The sequence below is a fragment of the Eschscholzia californica genome, unplaced genomic scaffold (assembly GCF_041429995.1).
Source record: "Eschscholzia californica isolate CP2 unplaced genomic scaffold, dmEscCali1.0.p SCAF_172, whole genome shotgun sequence".
Taxonomy (NCBI): Eukaryota; Viridiplantae; Streptophyta; class Magnoliopsida; order Ranunculales; family Papaveraceae; genus Eschscholzia; species Eschscholzia californica.
Window position 1 is genome coordinate 27501 of NW_028238279.1, and position 15897 is coordinate 43397.

The following is a 15897-nucleotide window of genomic DNA, read 5'->3' on the forward strand; positions in this document are numbered from 1 at the left end:
GTACGAAATGAAATGTCACAATATTTTTTTTATACATGCCAAAGTGATGGAAAAGAAAGAATATCTTTTACATATCCACCGAGTTTGTCAACTTTTTTGGAAATGTTAAAAGGAAAGATCTTTTTGTGCACAACAGAAAAACTCTCCTCGGAAGAACTGTATAATCATTGGATTTATACTAATGAAGAAAAAAAAAATAACTTAAGTAACACTTTTTTAAATAGAATTGACGCTCTAGAGCAGGGGTCTCTTAATCTGGACATACTCGAAAAAAGGACTAGATTATGCAATGATGAGACTGAACAAGAATGCTTGCCTGAAAGATATGACCCTCTTTTGAACGGACCCTATCGCGGAACAATTAAAAAATTGTATTCAGACTCAAGTATGCATATGAATGATTCTTTAATCACCTCGAAAGACGATTCACCTTGGATAAATAAGTTTCATAGTATTCTTGCCACAAATTACCAAGAATTTGAACAAAAAAAAGATACATTTGATGGAAAATCATTACTGTCAGAACAAGGAAAAGTTGATTCAGAAAATGAAACGAAATATTTCTTCGATGTAGTTACAACTGATGAAAATGATCAAACAATTAGAAAAAAATCCATTGGAATAAAAGAAATCCGTAAAAAGGTTCCTCGATGGTCACACCAATTGATCACGGGTTTGGAACAAGAAGAAGGAGATGACCCTGGGGAAGAATCGACAGAAGCAATGGATCGTGAGATTCGTTCAAGAAAATCCAAACGTGTAGTCATTTTTACGGATACTAAACAGATAACCAACACTCATAATAGTACGAAGGATACTAACAGTATTGATCAAGCAGAAGAGGTAGCTTTACTACGTTATTCGCAAAAATCGGATTTTCGTCGAGATCTAATCAAAGGATCCATGCGTGCTCAAAGACGTAAAACAGTGACTTGGGAACTGTCTCAAATAAATGTGCATTCCCCACTTTTTTTTGACAGAATAGACAAAACTCTTTTTTTTTCTTTTGATACATATACATCTAGAATGTTGAATCTCATTTTTAGGAATTGGATGATGAAAAGCACAGAATTCAAAACTTCAGATTCTGAGGAGGAAGAGATCGAAAAAAGTGAAAACAAAAATAAGGAAAAAAAAGAGGAAAATGAGCGGATAGCAATAGCGGAAAGCTGGGATACTATTATATTTGCTCAAGCAATAAGGGGCTCTATGTTAGTAACCCACTCAATTCTTAGGAAATATATTGTATTGCCTTCATTGATAATAGCCAAAAACATCGGCCGTATGTTATTATTTCAATTCCCCGAGTGGTATGAGGATTTGAGGGGGTGGCGTAGAGAAATGCATGTTAAATGTACCTATAATGGTGTTCAATTATCCGAAACAGAATTTCCAAAAAACTGGTTAACAGACGGTATTCAGATAAAGATACTATTTCCTTTCTGTTTGAAACCTTGGCACAGTTCTAAGTTACGATCCCACCATAGAGATCCAATGAAAAAAAAGAAAGAAAAAAAAGAAAATTTTTGTTTTTTAACAGTCTGGGGAATGGAAACTGAATTCCCGTTTGGTTCTCCCCGAAAACGACCTTCCTTTTTTGAACCCATTTCTAAAGAACTTGAAAAAAAAATTAGAAAAACGAAAAATAATTTTTTTCTAGTTTTAAAAGAAAAAAAAAGGGGGTTTATAAAGGGCTCGGAAGAACAAGCACGATGGATTATAAAAATAGGTTTATTTATAAAAAGAATAATGAAAGAGCTTGTAAAAGTAAACCCAATTCTCTTATTTGGATTGAGAAAAGTATATAAATTGAGTGAAAATCAAAATGGAAAAAATTCTATAATAAAAAATCAGATTATTCATGACGCGTCCAGTCGAATTAAATCAATGGATTGGACAAATTATTCACTGACAGAAAAAAAAATGAAGGATCTGTCCGATAGGACAAGTACAATCAGAAATCAAATCGAAAAAATAACAAATGACAAGAAAAAAAAATGGAGAATCCCAGATATAAATATTAGTTCTAATGATAGAAGTTATGATGATAAAAGATTAGAATCGCCAAAAAACTTTTGGCAGAGATTAAAATTAAAAAGAGGAAGTACTAGATTAATACGTAAACGGCACCATTTTTTCCAATTTTTGATTGAAAAGATATACATGGATACCTTTTTATATATCTTATTAATATTCCCAGGATCAAGGTACAACCTTTCCTTGACTTAAAAATAAAAAATTTTGATAAATACAGTTACAATGATGAAACAAATGAAAACGGAATTGATGAAACAAATGAAAACGGAATTGATGAAACAAATGAAAATAGAATTTTTTTTATTTCGACTATAAAAAAGCCACTTTCTATTTCTAATATTAGAAATAAGCATTCCCAGAATTTTTCTGGCCTATTTTCCTTGTCACAGGCATATGTTTTTTATAAATTATCACAAACCAAAGTTATTAACAAATATCACTTGAGGTCTGTACTTCAATATCACGGAATATCTCGTTTTCTTAAGGATAGAATAAAGGATTTTTTTGGAACACAAGGAACATTTGATTTTGAATCAAGGCATAAGAAACTTCGGAATTCGGGAATGAATGAATGGAAAAACTGGTTAAGTAGTCATTACCACTATCAATATGATTTAGCTCAGACTACATCGTCTCCATTAGTGCTGAAAAAATGGCGAAATAGAGTCAATCAAAGTCGTACGGTTCCAAATCCAAAGAAAGCCTCAACAAAATTGTATTCATATGAAAAAAACCAATTAATTAATTCTGAGAAAAAAAATGATTATGTCATGGATTCATTACCGAGTCAAAAAGAAGACAAATTGAAAAAACAATACAGATATGATCTTTTATCACATAAATATATTAATTATGAAGAAAGGAAGGATTCATATATTTCTGGAGTGCCGTTACAAATAAACAAGATTCAAGAAATTCCCTATAAGTACAACACATATAAACCCGAATTTGATTATGTGCCGGGAGATATAGCTATTAGTGATTATCCGGGAGAAGATTTTATTATTGATACGGATAAAAATCCCGATAGAAAATATTTTGATTGTAGAATCATTTATTTTTGTCTTAGAAAGAAGATCGATATTGAGGCCTGGACCAATATGGATACTGGAACCAACATTAATAAAAGTACTAAGACCGTAACTCATTATTATCCAATAATTAATCAAATTGATAAGAAAGACCTTTCTTATCTCGCGATTCATAAACAAATCAAGCTATCCAACAAAAAAAAAACATTTTTTGACTGGATGGGAATGAATGAAGAAATACTAAATCGTCCCATATCAAATCTGGAACTTTGGTTCTTCCCAGAATTTTTGGGGCTTTATGATGCATATAGGATTAAACCATGGATCATACCAATCAAATTACTTCTTTTCCATTTTAATGGAAATCAAACCACTAGTGAAAATAAAAACATCAACGGAAAAGAAAAAAAAGATCTTCATATATCATCTAATGAAAAAAAATATCTTGAATTAGAAAATAAAAAAGAAAAAGAGCAGTCAGTCCAAGAAGATCTTGGATCAGATCTACCAAACCAACAAAAAGAGGATAAAGACGATTATGGTGGATCAGACATTAAAAAGCGTAGAAAGAAAAAGCAATCCAAGAGCAATACGGAAGCGGAACTAGATTTCTTATTGAAAAGATATTTGCTTTTTCAATTGAGATGGGATGAGCCTTTGAATCAAAAAATAATCAATAATATTAAGGTATATTGTCTCCTGCTTAGACTGAAAAATCCAAAGAAAATTGCTATATCCTCTATTCAAAGAGGAGAAATGAGTCTGGATATAATGCTGATTCAAAGGGGTCTAACTCTTACAAAATTGATCAAAAAAGGAATATTGATTCTCGAACCAGTTCGCCTGGCTATAAAATGGGATGGGCAATTTATTATGTATCAAACTATAACTATTTCACTGGTCCATAAGAGTAAAGACCAAACTAATCGAAAATGCCGAGCAAAAGGAAATGTTGATAAGAATTTTTTTGATGAATCCATTACAAAACAAAGACATGAAGGGGTCCTTGGAAATAGAGATGAAAATCATTATGAGTTTCTTGTTCCTGAAAATATTTCATCTCCTAGACATCGTAGAGAATTGCGAATTCGAATTTGTTTAAATTCGGAGAATATTAATGTTGTGGATAGAAATAAAGTATTTTGCAATGAGAACAGCATAAGGAACTGCGGTCCATTTTTGGATGAGAGCAAGCATCTTGATAGAGATCCAAATAAATTCATTAAATTGAAATTATTTCTTTGGCCAAATTATCGATTAGAAGATTTAGCTTGTATGAATCGCTATTGGTTTGATACCAGTAATGGAAGCCGTTTCAGTATGTCAAGGATATATATGTATCCACGATTGAGAATAAGTTGATGATAAATTACCTATATATAATGTGTCATATCTAGGATGGTATATGAAGGCAAACAGATATACACACGTGTTGTATTATATTTACATTACTGATACATGATACTGATTCAATGACCTAAGAATCTTCTTAATCTTAGGTCTCATTTTTTATATTTTTTTGGGGGGGGTGAGGGGCTATACTTTATGTATCTATATCCGAATCAAATTGCAAATTGATTAATGAAATTTGATAGAAAAGATAGTAATAGTATATGAATAAATTCATAGTATTGTGTATACCAGATTAAAATGACTAGCATTATTTTTACTGATCGATAAACTCCATATCTGATATCTGTATAAAAGAAAGAAAAAAGGGGGGTAGAAGAATTATTTTTATGGTAAAAAATTCATTAATCTCGGTTATTTCGCAAGAAGCAAAAGAAGAAAACGAAAACAAGGGGTCTGTTGAATTTCAAGTATTCAGCTTCACCAATAAAATACGGAGACTTACTTCACATTTGGAATTGCACAAAAAAGACTATTTATCTCAGAGAGGTCTACGGAAAACTCTGGGAAAACGTCAACGGTTGCTGGCTTATTTGTCAAAGAAAAATAGAATACGTTATAAAGAATTAATTGGTCAGTTGAATATTCGGGAGCCAAAAACTCGTTAAGTTAATTTGAAAATTCATTTTTAATTATTTGATTTTATTAGATCTTGAATTTTGATGAACTTCATTTCGTTTTCAGCAATTCATGGAATAATGAATCGGGGAAAAAACATATGACTGTACCAGCTACAAGAAAAGACCTCATGATAGTCAATATGGGCCCTCACCACCCATCAATGCATGGCGTTCTTCGACTGATCATTACTCTAGATGGTGAAGATGTTATTGACTGTGAACCCATATTGGGTTATTTACACAGAGGGATGGAAAAAATTGCGGAAAACCGAACAATTATACAATATTTACCTTATGTAACGCGTTGGGATTATTTAGCTACTATGTTTACCGAGGCAATAACGGTAAATGGACCAGAACGGTTGGGAAATATTCAAGTCCCTAAAAGAGCCCGCTATATCAGAGTCATTATGCTGGAACTGAGTCGTATAGCTTCTCATTTGTTATGGCTCGGCCCTTTTATGGCGGATATCGGTGCGCAGACTCCTTTCTTCTATATTTTCAGAGAGAGAGAATTGATATATGATCTATTCGAAGCTGCCACAGGTATGCGAATGATGCATAATTATTTCCGTATCGGAGGCGTAGCTGCTGATCTACCTTATGGCTGGATAGATAAATGTTTGGATTTCTGTGATTATTTTTTAACAGGGGTTGCTGAATATCAAAAGCTTATTACGCGCAATCCCATTTTTTTGGAACGAGTTGAAGGAGTGGGTGTTGTTGGAGGAGAGGAAGCAATAAATTGGGGTTTATCAGGACCAATGCTACGAGCTTCCGGAATCCAATGGGATCTTCGTAAAGTTGATCATTATGAGTGTTACGACGAATTTGATTGGGAAGTGCAATGGCAGAAAGAGGGAGATTCATTAGCTCGTTATTTAGTCCGAATCAGTGAAATGACAGAATCCATAAAAATTATTCAACAAGCTCTGGAAGGAATTCCGGGGGGACCCTATGAGAATTTAGAAGTCCGACGCTTTGATAGAGCAAGGGATTCCGACTGGAATGATTTTGAATATCGATTCATTAGTAAAAAACCCTCTCCTACTTTTGAATTGTCGAAACAAGAACTTTATGTGAGAGTGGAAGCCCCAAAAGGCGAATTGGGAATTTATCTGATAGGAGATCAGAGTGTTTTTCCCTGGAGATGGAAAATTCGTCCGCCGGGTTTTATCAATTTGCAAATTCTTCCTCAGCTAGTTAAAAGAATGAAATTGGCTGATATTATGACGATACTAGGTAGTATAGATATCATTATGGGAGAAGTTGATCGTTAAAATGATAATTGATATGACAGAAGTGCAGGCTATCAATTCTTTTTCCAGATTGGAATCCTTAAAAGAGTTTTATGGGCTCATATGGTTGCTTGTCCCTATTTTTACTCCTGTATTGGGAATCACAATAGGGATACTAGTAATTGTGTGGTTAGAAAGAAAAATATCCGCAGGTATACAACAACGTATTGGACCTGAATACGCGGGCCCTTTGGGAATTCTTCAAGCTCTAGCGGATGGGACCAAACTACTTTTCAAAGAGGATCTTCTCCCCTCTAGAGGAGATATTCGTTTATTCAGTCTAGGGCCCTCTATAGCAGTCATATCAATTTTACTAAGTTATTCAGTAATTCCTTTTGGATATCGCCTTGTTCTAGCCGATCTTAGTATAGGTGTTTTTTTATGGATTTCCATTTCAAGTATTGCTCCTATTGGACTTCTTATGTCAGGATATGGATCGAATAATAAATATTCCTTTTTAGGTGGTCTCCGAGCTGCTGCTCAATCCATTAGTTATGAAATACCATTAACTCCATGTGTGTTATCAATATCTCTACGTGCGATTCGTTGGGACATGTACTTTTACCTATTTCTTTCTAGGAAAGAAGTTGAATGTAGGGAATAAAGATCTTCCGTTTTTTATTCATCATTCGGGGTGATGACCTAAACCAGATAGTTATATGAGTGAAAGAAAACTGCTTCTAAATTTGCAGTAAAAAGATTAAGTCTCATTCCCTATGTACAAGAGTTCAGCGGAAATAAACAGTATAAATTACCCCAAGATTGGTTGATTAGTCATCATGATTTGAAGCGGGTAGAAAAGATCAACTGGATGGAGTTTTAACGGTTGTATGTATTGCCATACCGGGGATCAAGCAAAAATGAGTGGACGGTTAGGAACACCAAAATACACAAAGGATTAGTAATGGAGATAATGTAAGTTATCCAAATGGGTATTTCTGCATAAAATAAACGGAATCCTAATGGGGGCTTTAAGTTGGTAGAAATGATCAAGCAGTACTTCCCCACGATCCCGATCCCGAGTATGCTCCTATCCACTAGTTAAAGAAATAACTATCAGGAACGAAGTAATCCTTTATTTTTAGAGCCCTCCTCTCTTTTTCTGAGAAAGAAGAATAGGAACGAAAGAAATAGAATTGCAATAAGAAAATGAAAAATACGAAATATTTTCTATTCTTTCTTTTCTCTATCCATATTCATAGAGATAGACAGGTAGAGTTCTTATCATGATTCATGAGCTAATGTCTAATTCTTTTTTTCGTAATCGAAATAAATGGGTCGAAATATCTATTGTTGATCCAAGGAGTATTTTATTAAAGGATTAAGTAATTTTATTACTGAACAAAGAAAAATAGAAATTTTAAATTATAAAGGATAAGATCAATTCGGAAGCATTTTTTTGGTATTATAGCAGACGGAATTGCATTGGTCTAATTTGGGGCTCTTCGATGCATCTTTACTCTATCTACCCTACTAACATATCGGGATAATACTGAATCAGTCCTTAGATTTATTTATGGCCATCGAGGAGCCGTATGAGGCTGAAGTATCATGTACGGTTCTGGAATAGCGATGAAAGCAGTGATGTTATCACCGACTATGATTATCTAACAGTTCAAGTACAGTTGATATAGTCGAGGCGCAGTCAAAATATGGTTTTTGGGGGTGGAATTTGTGGCGTCAACCTATAGGGTTTACAGTTTTTCTAATTTCTTCCCTAGCAGAATGTGAGAGATTACCTTTTGATTTACCAGAAGCAGAAGAAGAATTAGTAGCAGGTTATCAAACCGAATATTCAGGTATCAAATTTGGTTTATTTTACGTTGCTTCCTATCTAAATCTCCTAGTTTCTTCATTATTTGTAACAGTTCTTTACTTAGGTGGTTGGAATTTCTCTGTTCCGTACATATTTATTCCTGAGCTTTTCGGAATAAACGAAGTGGGTGGGGTTTTTGGAATGACAATTGGTATTTTTATTACATTAGCTAAAGCTTATTTGTTCCTGTTCATTCCTATTACAACAAGATGGACTTTACCTAGGATGAGAATGGACCAACTATTAAATCTTGGGTGGAAATTTCTTTTACCTATTTCTCTAGGTAATCTATTATTGACAACTTCTTTCCAACTCCTTTCACTATAAGGGCATACGAGATTCTATTCCCGATTTATAACTTCTCTCAAACAAGAGAAAGAAACAGCAAATTATTCATAGAAATTCGCCATATGTTCCCTATGGTAACTGGGTTCATGGATTATGGTCAACAAACAGTAAGAGCTGCAAGGTATATCGGTCAAAGTTTCATGATTACCTTATCCCACACGAATCGTTTACCCGTAACTATTCAATATCCTTATGAAAAATTGATCACATCAGAGCGTTTCCGTGGTCGAATTCACTTTGAATTTGATAAATGCATTGCTTGTGAAGTATGTGTTCGTGTCTGCCCTATAGATCTACCCGTTGTTGATTGGAAATTAGAAACCGATATTCGAAAAAAACGATTGCTTAACTATAGTATTGATTTCGGAATCTGTATATTTTGTGGTAACTGCGTTGAGTATTGTCCAACAAACTGTTTATCAATGACTGAAGAATATGAACTTTCTACTTATGATCGTCACGAATTGAATTATAATCAAATAGCTTTGGGTCGGTTACCAATGACAGTAATTGAAGATTACACAATCCAAACCATTATGAACTCTACTCAAATAAAAACAGCCACGGGGAAACCCTTTGATTCAAGAACGATTACCGATTACTAAGATTCCGTTTTGATCTAAAGCTAAAAGAGCGAAGCTTCTTTTATTTTACTCGATGAATAACTAAAAATCCGAACTCTTGATTGATGAGAATGACGGTTTGCTTTGGATTCAAAATCCATTCACATATCCGTGATTATTTCGAAATCTATAAATGTATAAGTAATCTATAAAATAGAATAATATCGAATTTCGAACGACTCTTTCGGACTCTTTCGGATAGATAAATGGAATTAATAACTCTATCTACACCAACTCACACCCCATATAGGATGAAATTCAATAAGTAACTTATCCTAAAAAACGGGGTAACTTCTTTTGTTTTTTTTTTTTTTTCTGATTTGGTCAATAAGATTATGAAACATTTCAACTTATTTATCTCTTTTTACATATAATGGATTTAACTGGACCAATACATGATTTTCTTTTAGTATTTTTGGGATCGGGTCTTATATTAGGGGGTCTAGGAGTGGTATTACTTACCAATACCATTTTTTCTGCCTTTTCATTGGGATTGGTTCTTGTTTGTATATCCTTATTTCATATTCCATCGAATTCCCATTTTGTAGCTGCTGCGCAGCTCCTTATTTATGTGGGAGCCATAAATGTCTTAATCATATTCGCTGTGATGTTCATGAATGACTCAGAATATTACAATGATTTCCATCTTTGGACCGTTGGAGATGGAGTAACTTCACTGGTTTGTACAAGTATTTTTGTTTCACTAATTACTACTATCCTAGATACGTCGTGGTACGGGATTATTTGGACTACAAGATCAAACCAAATTTTGGAACAGGATTTGATAACTAATGGTCAACAAATTGGGATTCATTTATCAACAGATTTTTTTCTTCCATTTGAACTCATTTCTATAATTCTTTTAGTTTCCTTGATAGGTGCAATTGCTATGGCGCGTCAGTAATAAATACCTATAATTATAAATCTAATACCAGTATCTTTCTTTGTTTTGTACTTGTTATATTCGAGTCAATCAAACCGACCAAGGCTTAATTGTTGTTCATATTGAAATGAAATGAATCCAGATTGATGAGGATTTGTTTAATGATGCTTGAACATGAACTTGTTTTGAGTGCCTATTTATTTTCTATCGGTATTTATGGATTGATCACAAGTAGAAATATGGTTAGAGCACTTATGTGTCTTGAGCTTATACTGAATGCCGTTAATATAAATTTCGTAACATTTTCTGATTTATTTGATAGTCGCCAATTAAAAGGCGACATTTTCTCGATTTTTGTTATAGCTATTGCCGCCGCTGAAGCAGCTATTGGACCAGCTATTGTTTCGTCAATTCATCGTAATAGAAAATCAACTCGTATCAATCAATCGAATTTGTTGAATAAATAATGCTAATTATATTAATGTGTTAATCATACAAATAACGAAAAAAAATTCACTAATTCAAATTAGCATCATGTACGGCATAAACAAAGATACGACCATGTTTGCTAAAACGTAATAAATCAAAGTATCTTGGCCCTCTCTCATGAGCAGATCCAGAAGTCGATTTATTAGAAAACAATTCTGGTAAATCATTGATTCGTCTGGTGTCTACAATATCTGATTCAGTTATTATTTGACTAGATCGAAAATTTATGACGTTCAAAAAATGGATAGATCCAATGTCACATTCAGTAAAGATTTATGATACATGTATAGGGTGTACTCAATGTGTCCGAGCCTGCCCCACAGATGTATTAGAAATGATACCTTGGGACGGATGTAAAGCTAAGCAAATTGCTTCTGCTCCAAGAACAGAAGACTGTGTAGGTTGTAAGAGGTGTGAATCCGCTTGTCCAACAGATTTCTTGAGTGTCCGGGTTTATTTATGGCACGAGACAACTCGCAGCATGGGTCTATCTTATTGATACGTTACAGAAAACTTCACTTGAATCCATTTTTTTTCTCTTTACCGACAAAACTCCGTACTCGATAAAATCTATTATTTCGAGCACGGGGTTTTCTGGTCAAAGTGTATCTTATCTTGTCTTTACCACGAATGATTTTCCTTGGTTAACAATAATTGTTGTTTTGCCGATATCCGCGGGTTTTTCAATTTTATTTCTTCCCCATAAGGGAAATAAGGTAATTCGATGGTATACTATATGTATATGCCTAGTAGAACTTCTTCTAACAACCTATGCATTCTGTTATCATTTCCAATTGGACGATTCATTAATCCAATTAGAACAGGATTATAAATGGATAAATATTTTTAATTTTCACTGGAGGCTAGGAATTGATGGAATTTCCATAGGACCCATTTTACTGACGGGATTCATCACTACTTTAGCTACTTTAGCGGCTCGGCCAGTTACTCGGGATTCGCGATTGTTCCATTTCTTAATGTTAGCAATGTACAGCGGTCAAATAGGATCATTTTCTTCTCGCGATCTTTTACTTTTTTTCATCATGTGGGAGTTAGAATTAATTCCTGTTTACCTACTTCTATCCATGTGGGGGGGGAAGAAACGTTTGTACTCAGCTACAAAGTTTATTTTGTACACTGCTGGGGGTTCTATTTTTCTCTTAATGGGAGTTCTTGGCATGGGTTTATATGGTTCTAATGAACCAACATTAAATTTTGAAACATCAGCTAATCAATCGTATCCTGTAGCATTAGAAATAATATTCTATTTTGGGTTTCTTATTGGTTATGCTGTCAAATCACCGATTATACCTCTACATACATGGTTACCAGATACCCACGGCGAAGCACATTACAGTACATGTATGCTTCTAGCCGGAATCTTATTAAAAATGGGGGCGTATGGATTGGTTCGGATCAATATGGAATTATTACCCCACGCTCATTCTATATTTTCTCCCTGGTTGATGATAGTAGGCACAATGCAAATAATCTATGCAGCTTTAACATCTCCCGGGCAACGCAATTTAAAAAAGAGAATCGCCTATTCCTCGGTATCTCATATGGGTTTTACAATTATAGGAATTGCTTCCATAACCGATACGGGACTCAATGGAGCCATTTTACAAATAATTTCTCATGGATTTATTGGTGCGGCGCTTTTTTTCTTGGCAGGAACGAGTTACGATAGAATACGTCTTGTTTATCTCGACGAAATGGGAGGAATAGCTATCCCAATGCCCAAAATATTTACAATGTTCAGTAGCTTCTCGATGGCCTCTCTTGCATTGCCGGGAATGAGTGGTTTTGTTGCCGAATTGGTAGTATTTTTTGGCATAATTAGCAGCCCAAAATATCTTTTAATGCCAAAAGTTTTTATTACTTTTGTAATGGCAATTGGAATGATATTAACTCCTATTTATTCATTATCTATGTTACGCCAGATGTTCTATGGATACAAGCAATTTAATGCCCCAAACTATTCTTTTTTGGATTCTGGACCACGAGAACTATTTGTTTCGATCTGTATCTTTCTACCCGTAATAGGTATTGGTATTTATCCGGATTTCGTTCTCTCATTATCAGTTGACAAGGTCGAAGCTATTTTATCTAATTACTTTTATAGATAGTTTTCATGAATAAGACATAAAATCAAACAATGTTGTGATTTCAAAAACCGTTCGTTGGCCAATGAAATAAAAATAAGACTTAGTTTTTCCTATTTTAAGTAAAAAAAAAAACGAAGTGAATTCTAATCGGATACGTTTGGCCTTTTGAGAACCATTTGAATCACTACTCGATCCAAATGGTTCTCAAAAACTCAGACAAACTTTCGTTACATATGCTATTCCTATGTATTAGGTCGCTTCTTCAATTAGCTGTTAATGTGAATGAACCATAACTATGTAGCCCTATTCCTAATAGATTGACCCCAAAATAACATATCCAAATTATAAGAAATCCCATAGAAGCCACAATTGCGGAATTCGCACCTTGCAAATTTGGATTTGTTCTAATATGTAAATAAATAGCGAATATAGTCCAAGTAATAAAAGCCCAGGTTTCCTTGGGGTCCCAATTCCAATATGATCCCCATGCCTCGTTAGCCCACACTGCTCCTGAAAGAATACCTATGGTTAAAAAGATAAACCCTAGACTAATCACACGATAACTCCAACGATCCAATTGCTGAATCAATTGATATCTGTGGTAATTTCTAAATGAAAGAAAAGAATTGTTTAGTAAAACATTGGTTCTTTCATTTACATATTGGATCGCACCAAAGGAAAATGGCCCAATTAAAAAATGATTGTTTTTAGTAAAAACCTCTATGCTTTTTCGAAATGTAATGACTAGAAGAGCTACTGATAATAATGATCCACATAAAAGAGCTGCATAGCTCAATAACATCATACTTACATGCATCATTAACCACTGGGATTGGAGAGCAGGTACTAATGTTGTGGATTGATGCATTTCAGTTAAAAAACCCGAAGTAGCAAATCCTTGGGTAAAAATAGCACTTGGGGCGGTTATTGCGCTTAAATTATTTTTATGGTTCTGTATTTTAGGAAACATATGAATAATGGAAAAGCCCCATGAAAGGAACATTAATGATTCATATAAATCACTTAAGGGAAAATGTCCCGAATAAATCCAACGAGTAACTAATAATCCGGTTATACAGAAAAAAGTAGCTATCATGCCTTTTTCTAACGAATCGTATAGTCCTACGATTTCATGGACTAATAAGGTCATCACATAAATCGTAATTACTATTGAAACGATAGAAAAAGAGACGTGAGTTAATATATGTTCTAAAGTCGAAAATATCATAAAAATAAAGGGGGTTCTTTCAATACTGGAATAGAAATGAGGAATTTAATTCATTATAGGATTTATTGTATCTCTTTTAGAAGATGCCGCCACTCGGACTCGAACCGAGATGCTCTAGCACTGCTTCCTAAGAGCAGCGTGTCTACCGATTTCACCATAGCGGCTTGCTAGAAAGCATAATAACCCATTCAGATTAAATCTGCGATATTGTAAGGAGTCAATTCAATGTAATTTTTTTGAAGAAAAAATCAAATCAATGAATAAAGACTCATTGAAATTCCTATTTGAACGTTCAATAATCATTAGTCTTGTGGGAAGGTCTTTGTTTTAAGAACGGACTTTTGCGAGGTTTCAGTTCTCCCGGAATGGATCAGTTGGAACTATATAGTTCGGTTCTTAATCCAGTAAAAAATGTCCTTTATTCATCATTTTTTGACGATTTATTTCTTATTTATCTGATTTCATGGGTCCTAACAAAATTGAAAAAATTAATTTTTTCAATATAAATGAAAAAAAAAATAGGATTTTTTATGGATCAAAATTTCATCATTAGAGCGAATGGGCTTCTGTAAATATTTTGATAATTTGGTATCAAAACTTTATTAATTATTAATTGTTGAGATTTTAATTATGTACTTAATCCGTCTTAGGGTTTAACAAACCAATTAGGTGGACATATAAATATAAGATAACAAAAGAGTTTTAATCTCTATCGGAATTTTCTCGTACTTCAAAAAGAAAATCTATTTCTAAAGAAAAAATAGAGTTATCAAGATATATATCTATATATAGATATATATCTTGATTGATCCTCAAGTCCAAACATAGGATCCAATCCATATTGGCAATATATAATCCAATAAAATCCTTACAAAAAGAAAAAGAATACTTTTTTTATTTATTGTATTGAGAAAAATGAATCGGCGGAGAAAATGATAATGCCTATCTCACAAAAACCTACTAAAAATAAAAGTTAAACTTTCTATCTTGTGTTTCAGTACTTATTTTTTTTTATATAGCATCATTTTTCGAATCCATCGAGTCCAATAGACAAAAAACTTCTTATTCTATATACCACAATAGGCAGTGCCATTTCATATTGATCAGTTCAAAATATGAGTTAAGTTAATGGGAATCATTTATCTTATAGTATAAATTCAATTAGCAAATTCATTGAGTCATATTGATTCAGATTATTCCAAGGCTTGATTCCTTGTTTGTTGCACAAAAAAGCTTTTTGAATTACCGGTAGAAAGAGATTTCGCTAAAGAAAAAGCTTTTATCGCTGCCCAATATCCTTTTCTTTTCCAAATGTTTTTACGAATACGCTTTTTTGATATAGAAGTACGTTTCTTTGGAACGGCCATTCAAAAATGAAGAGGTTACTTATTGTTATAGTTGGATGTGAAAGACATGTATTGTTCAAAATGAATCATTTTTTTTTTTATTCTTTATCTCTATATTTATTCCTTAGAGCGGATACACTTTCTTGATAATATACAATATGGATTGGGTATGGATACGTGAGCGTCCCAAAGAGTATCCCTGGGGAAAAATTAATATGTTAGTTTATTTATTTTTCATTTTTCAAAGGAATTATTTTTTGCATTTTAATTACATACACAATACCTGAAGAAAGAATAATTCGTACGTACTGCTTTTATACCCCCATCCCCGTTCGGATCTAGATCTATGTCACTGTCATCGAAATAAAATGGGCTACCATTCATAAGAAAAGAATTCAAAAGGTTTTCAATTCCATTCCTATTTCCGTCTATTTTCGTTTATTATATTTTATTTAATCATTTCATATTAATAATTATTTCATTTCTAATTTAATAAAACTAGAAAAGTTTAAAAACGCTTACCTTAATTTAAGAAAACAATATTGTAACATTTTTTCTATCAATTGATCAATATTAAATAAATTAAAATTTCCAAATTTGAATGAGACTAATATTTAATTTGTTAATCTAATAAACACCTGAAAAAAGCCATTTTCGGAA

General features: G+C 33.3%; 1 protein-coding gene across 1 annotated transcript; it reads left to right on the plus strand.

The window, feature by feature from the left end:
* Positions 1 to 3722: 3722 nt before the first annotated feature.
* LOC147561075 (NAD(P)H-quinone oxidoreductase subunit H, chloroplastic) lies at positions 3723 to 12757 on the plus strand. Its single transcript, XM_086657446.1, has 2 exons — positions 3723 to 6932; positions 8001 to 12757. The coding sequence occupies exon 1, from the start codon at positions 5197 to 5199 to the stop codon at positions 6376 to 6378; it is 1182 nt and encodes a 393-aa protein (XP_086513572.1). The 5' UTR covers positions 3723 to 5196; the 3' UTR covers positions 6379 to 6932; positions 8001 to 12757.
* Positions 12758 to 15897: the final 3140 nt, after the last annotated feature.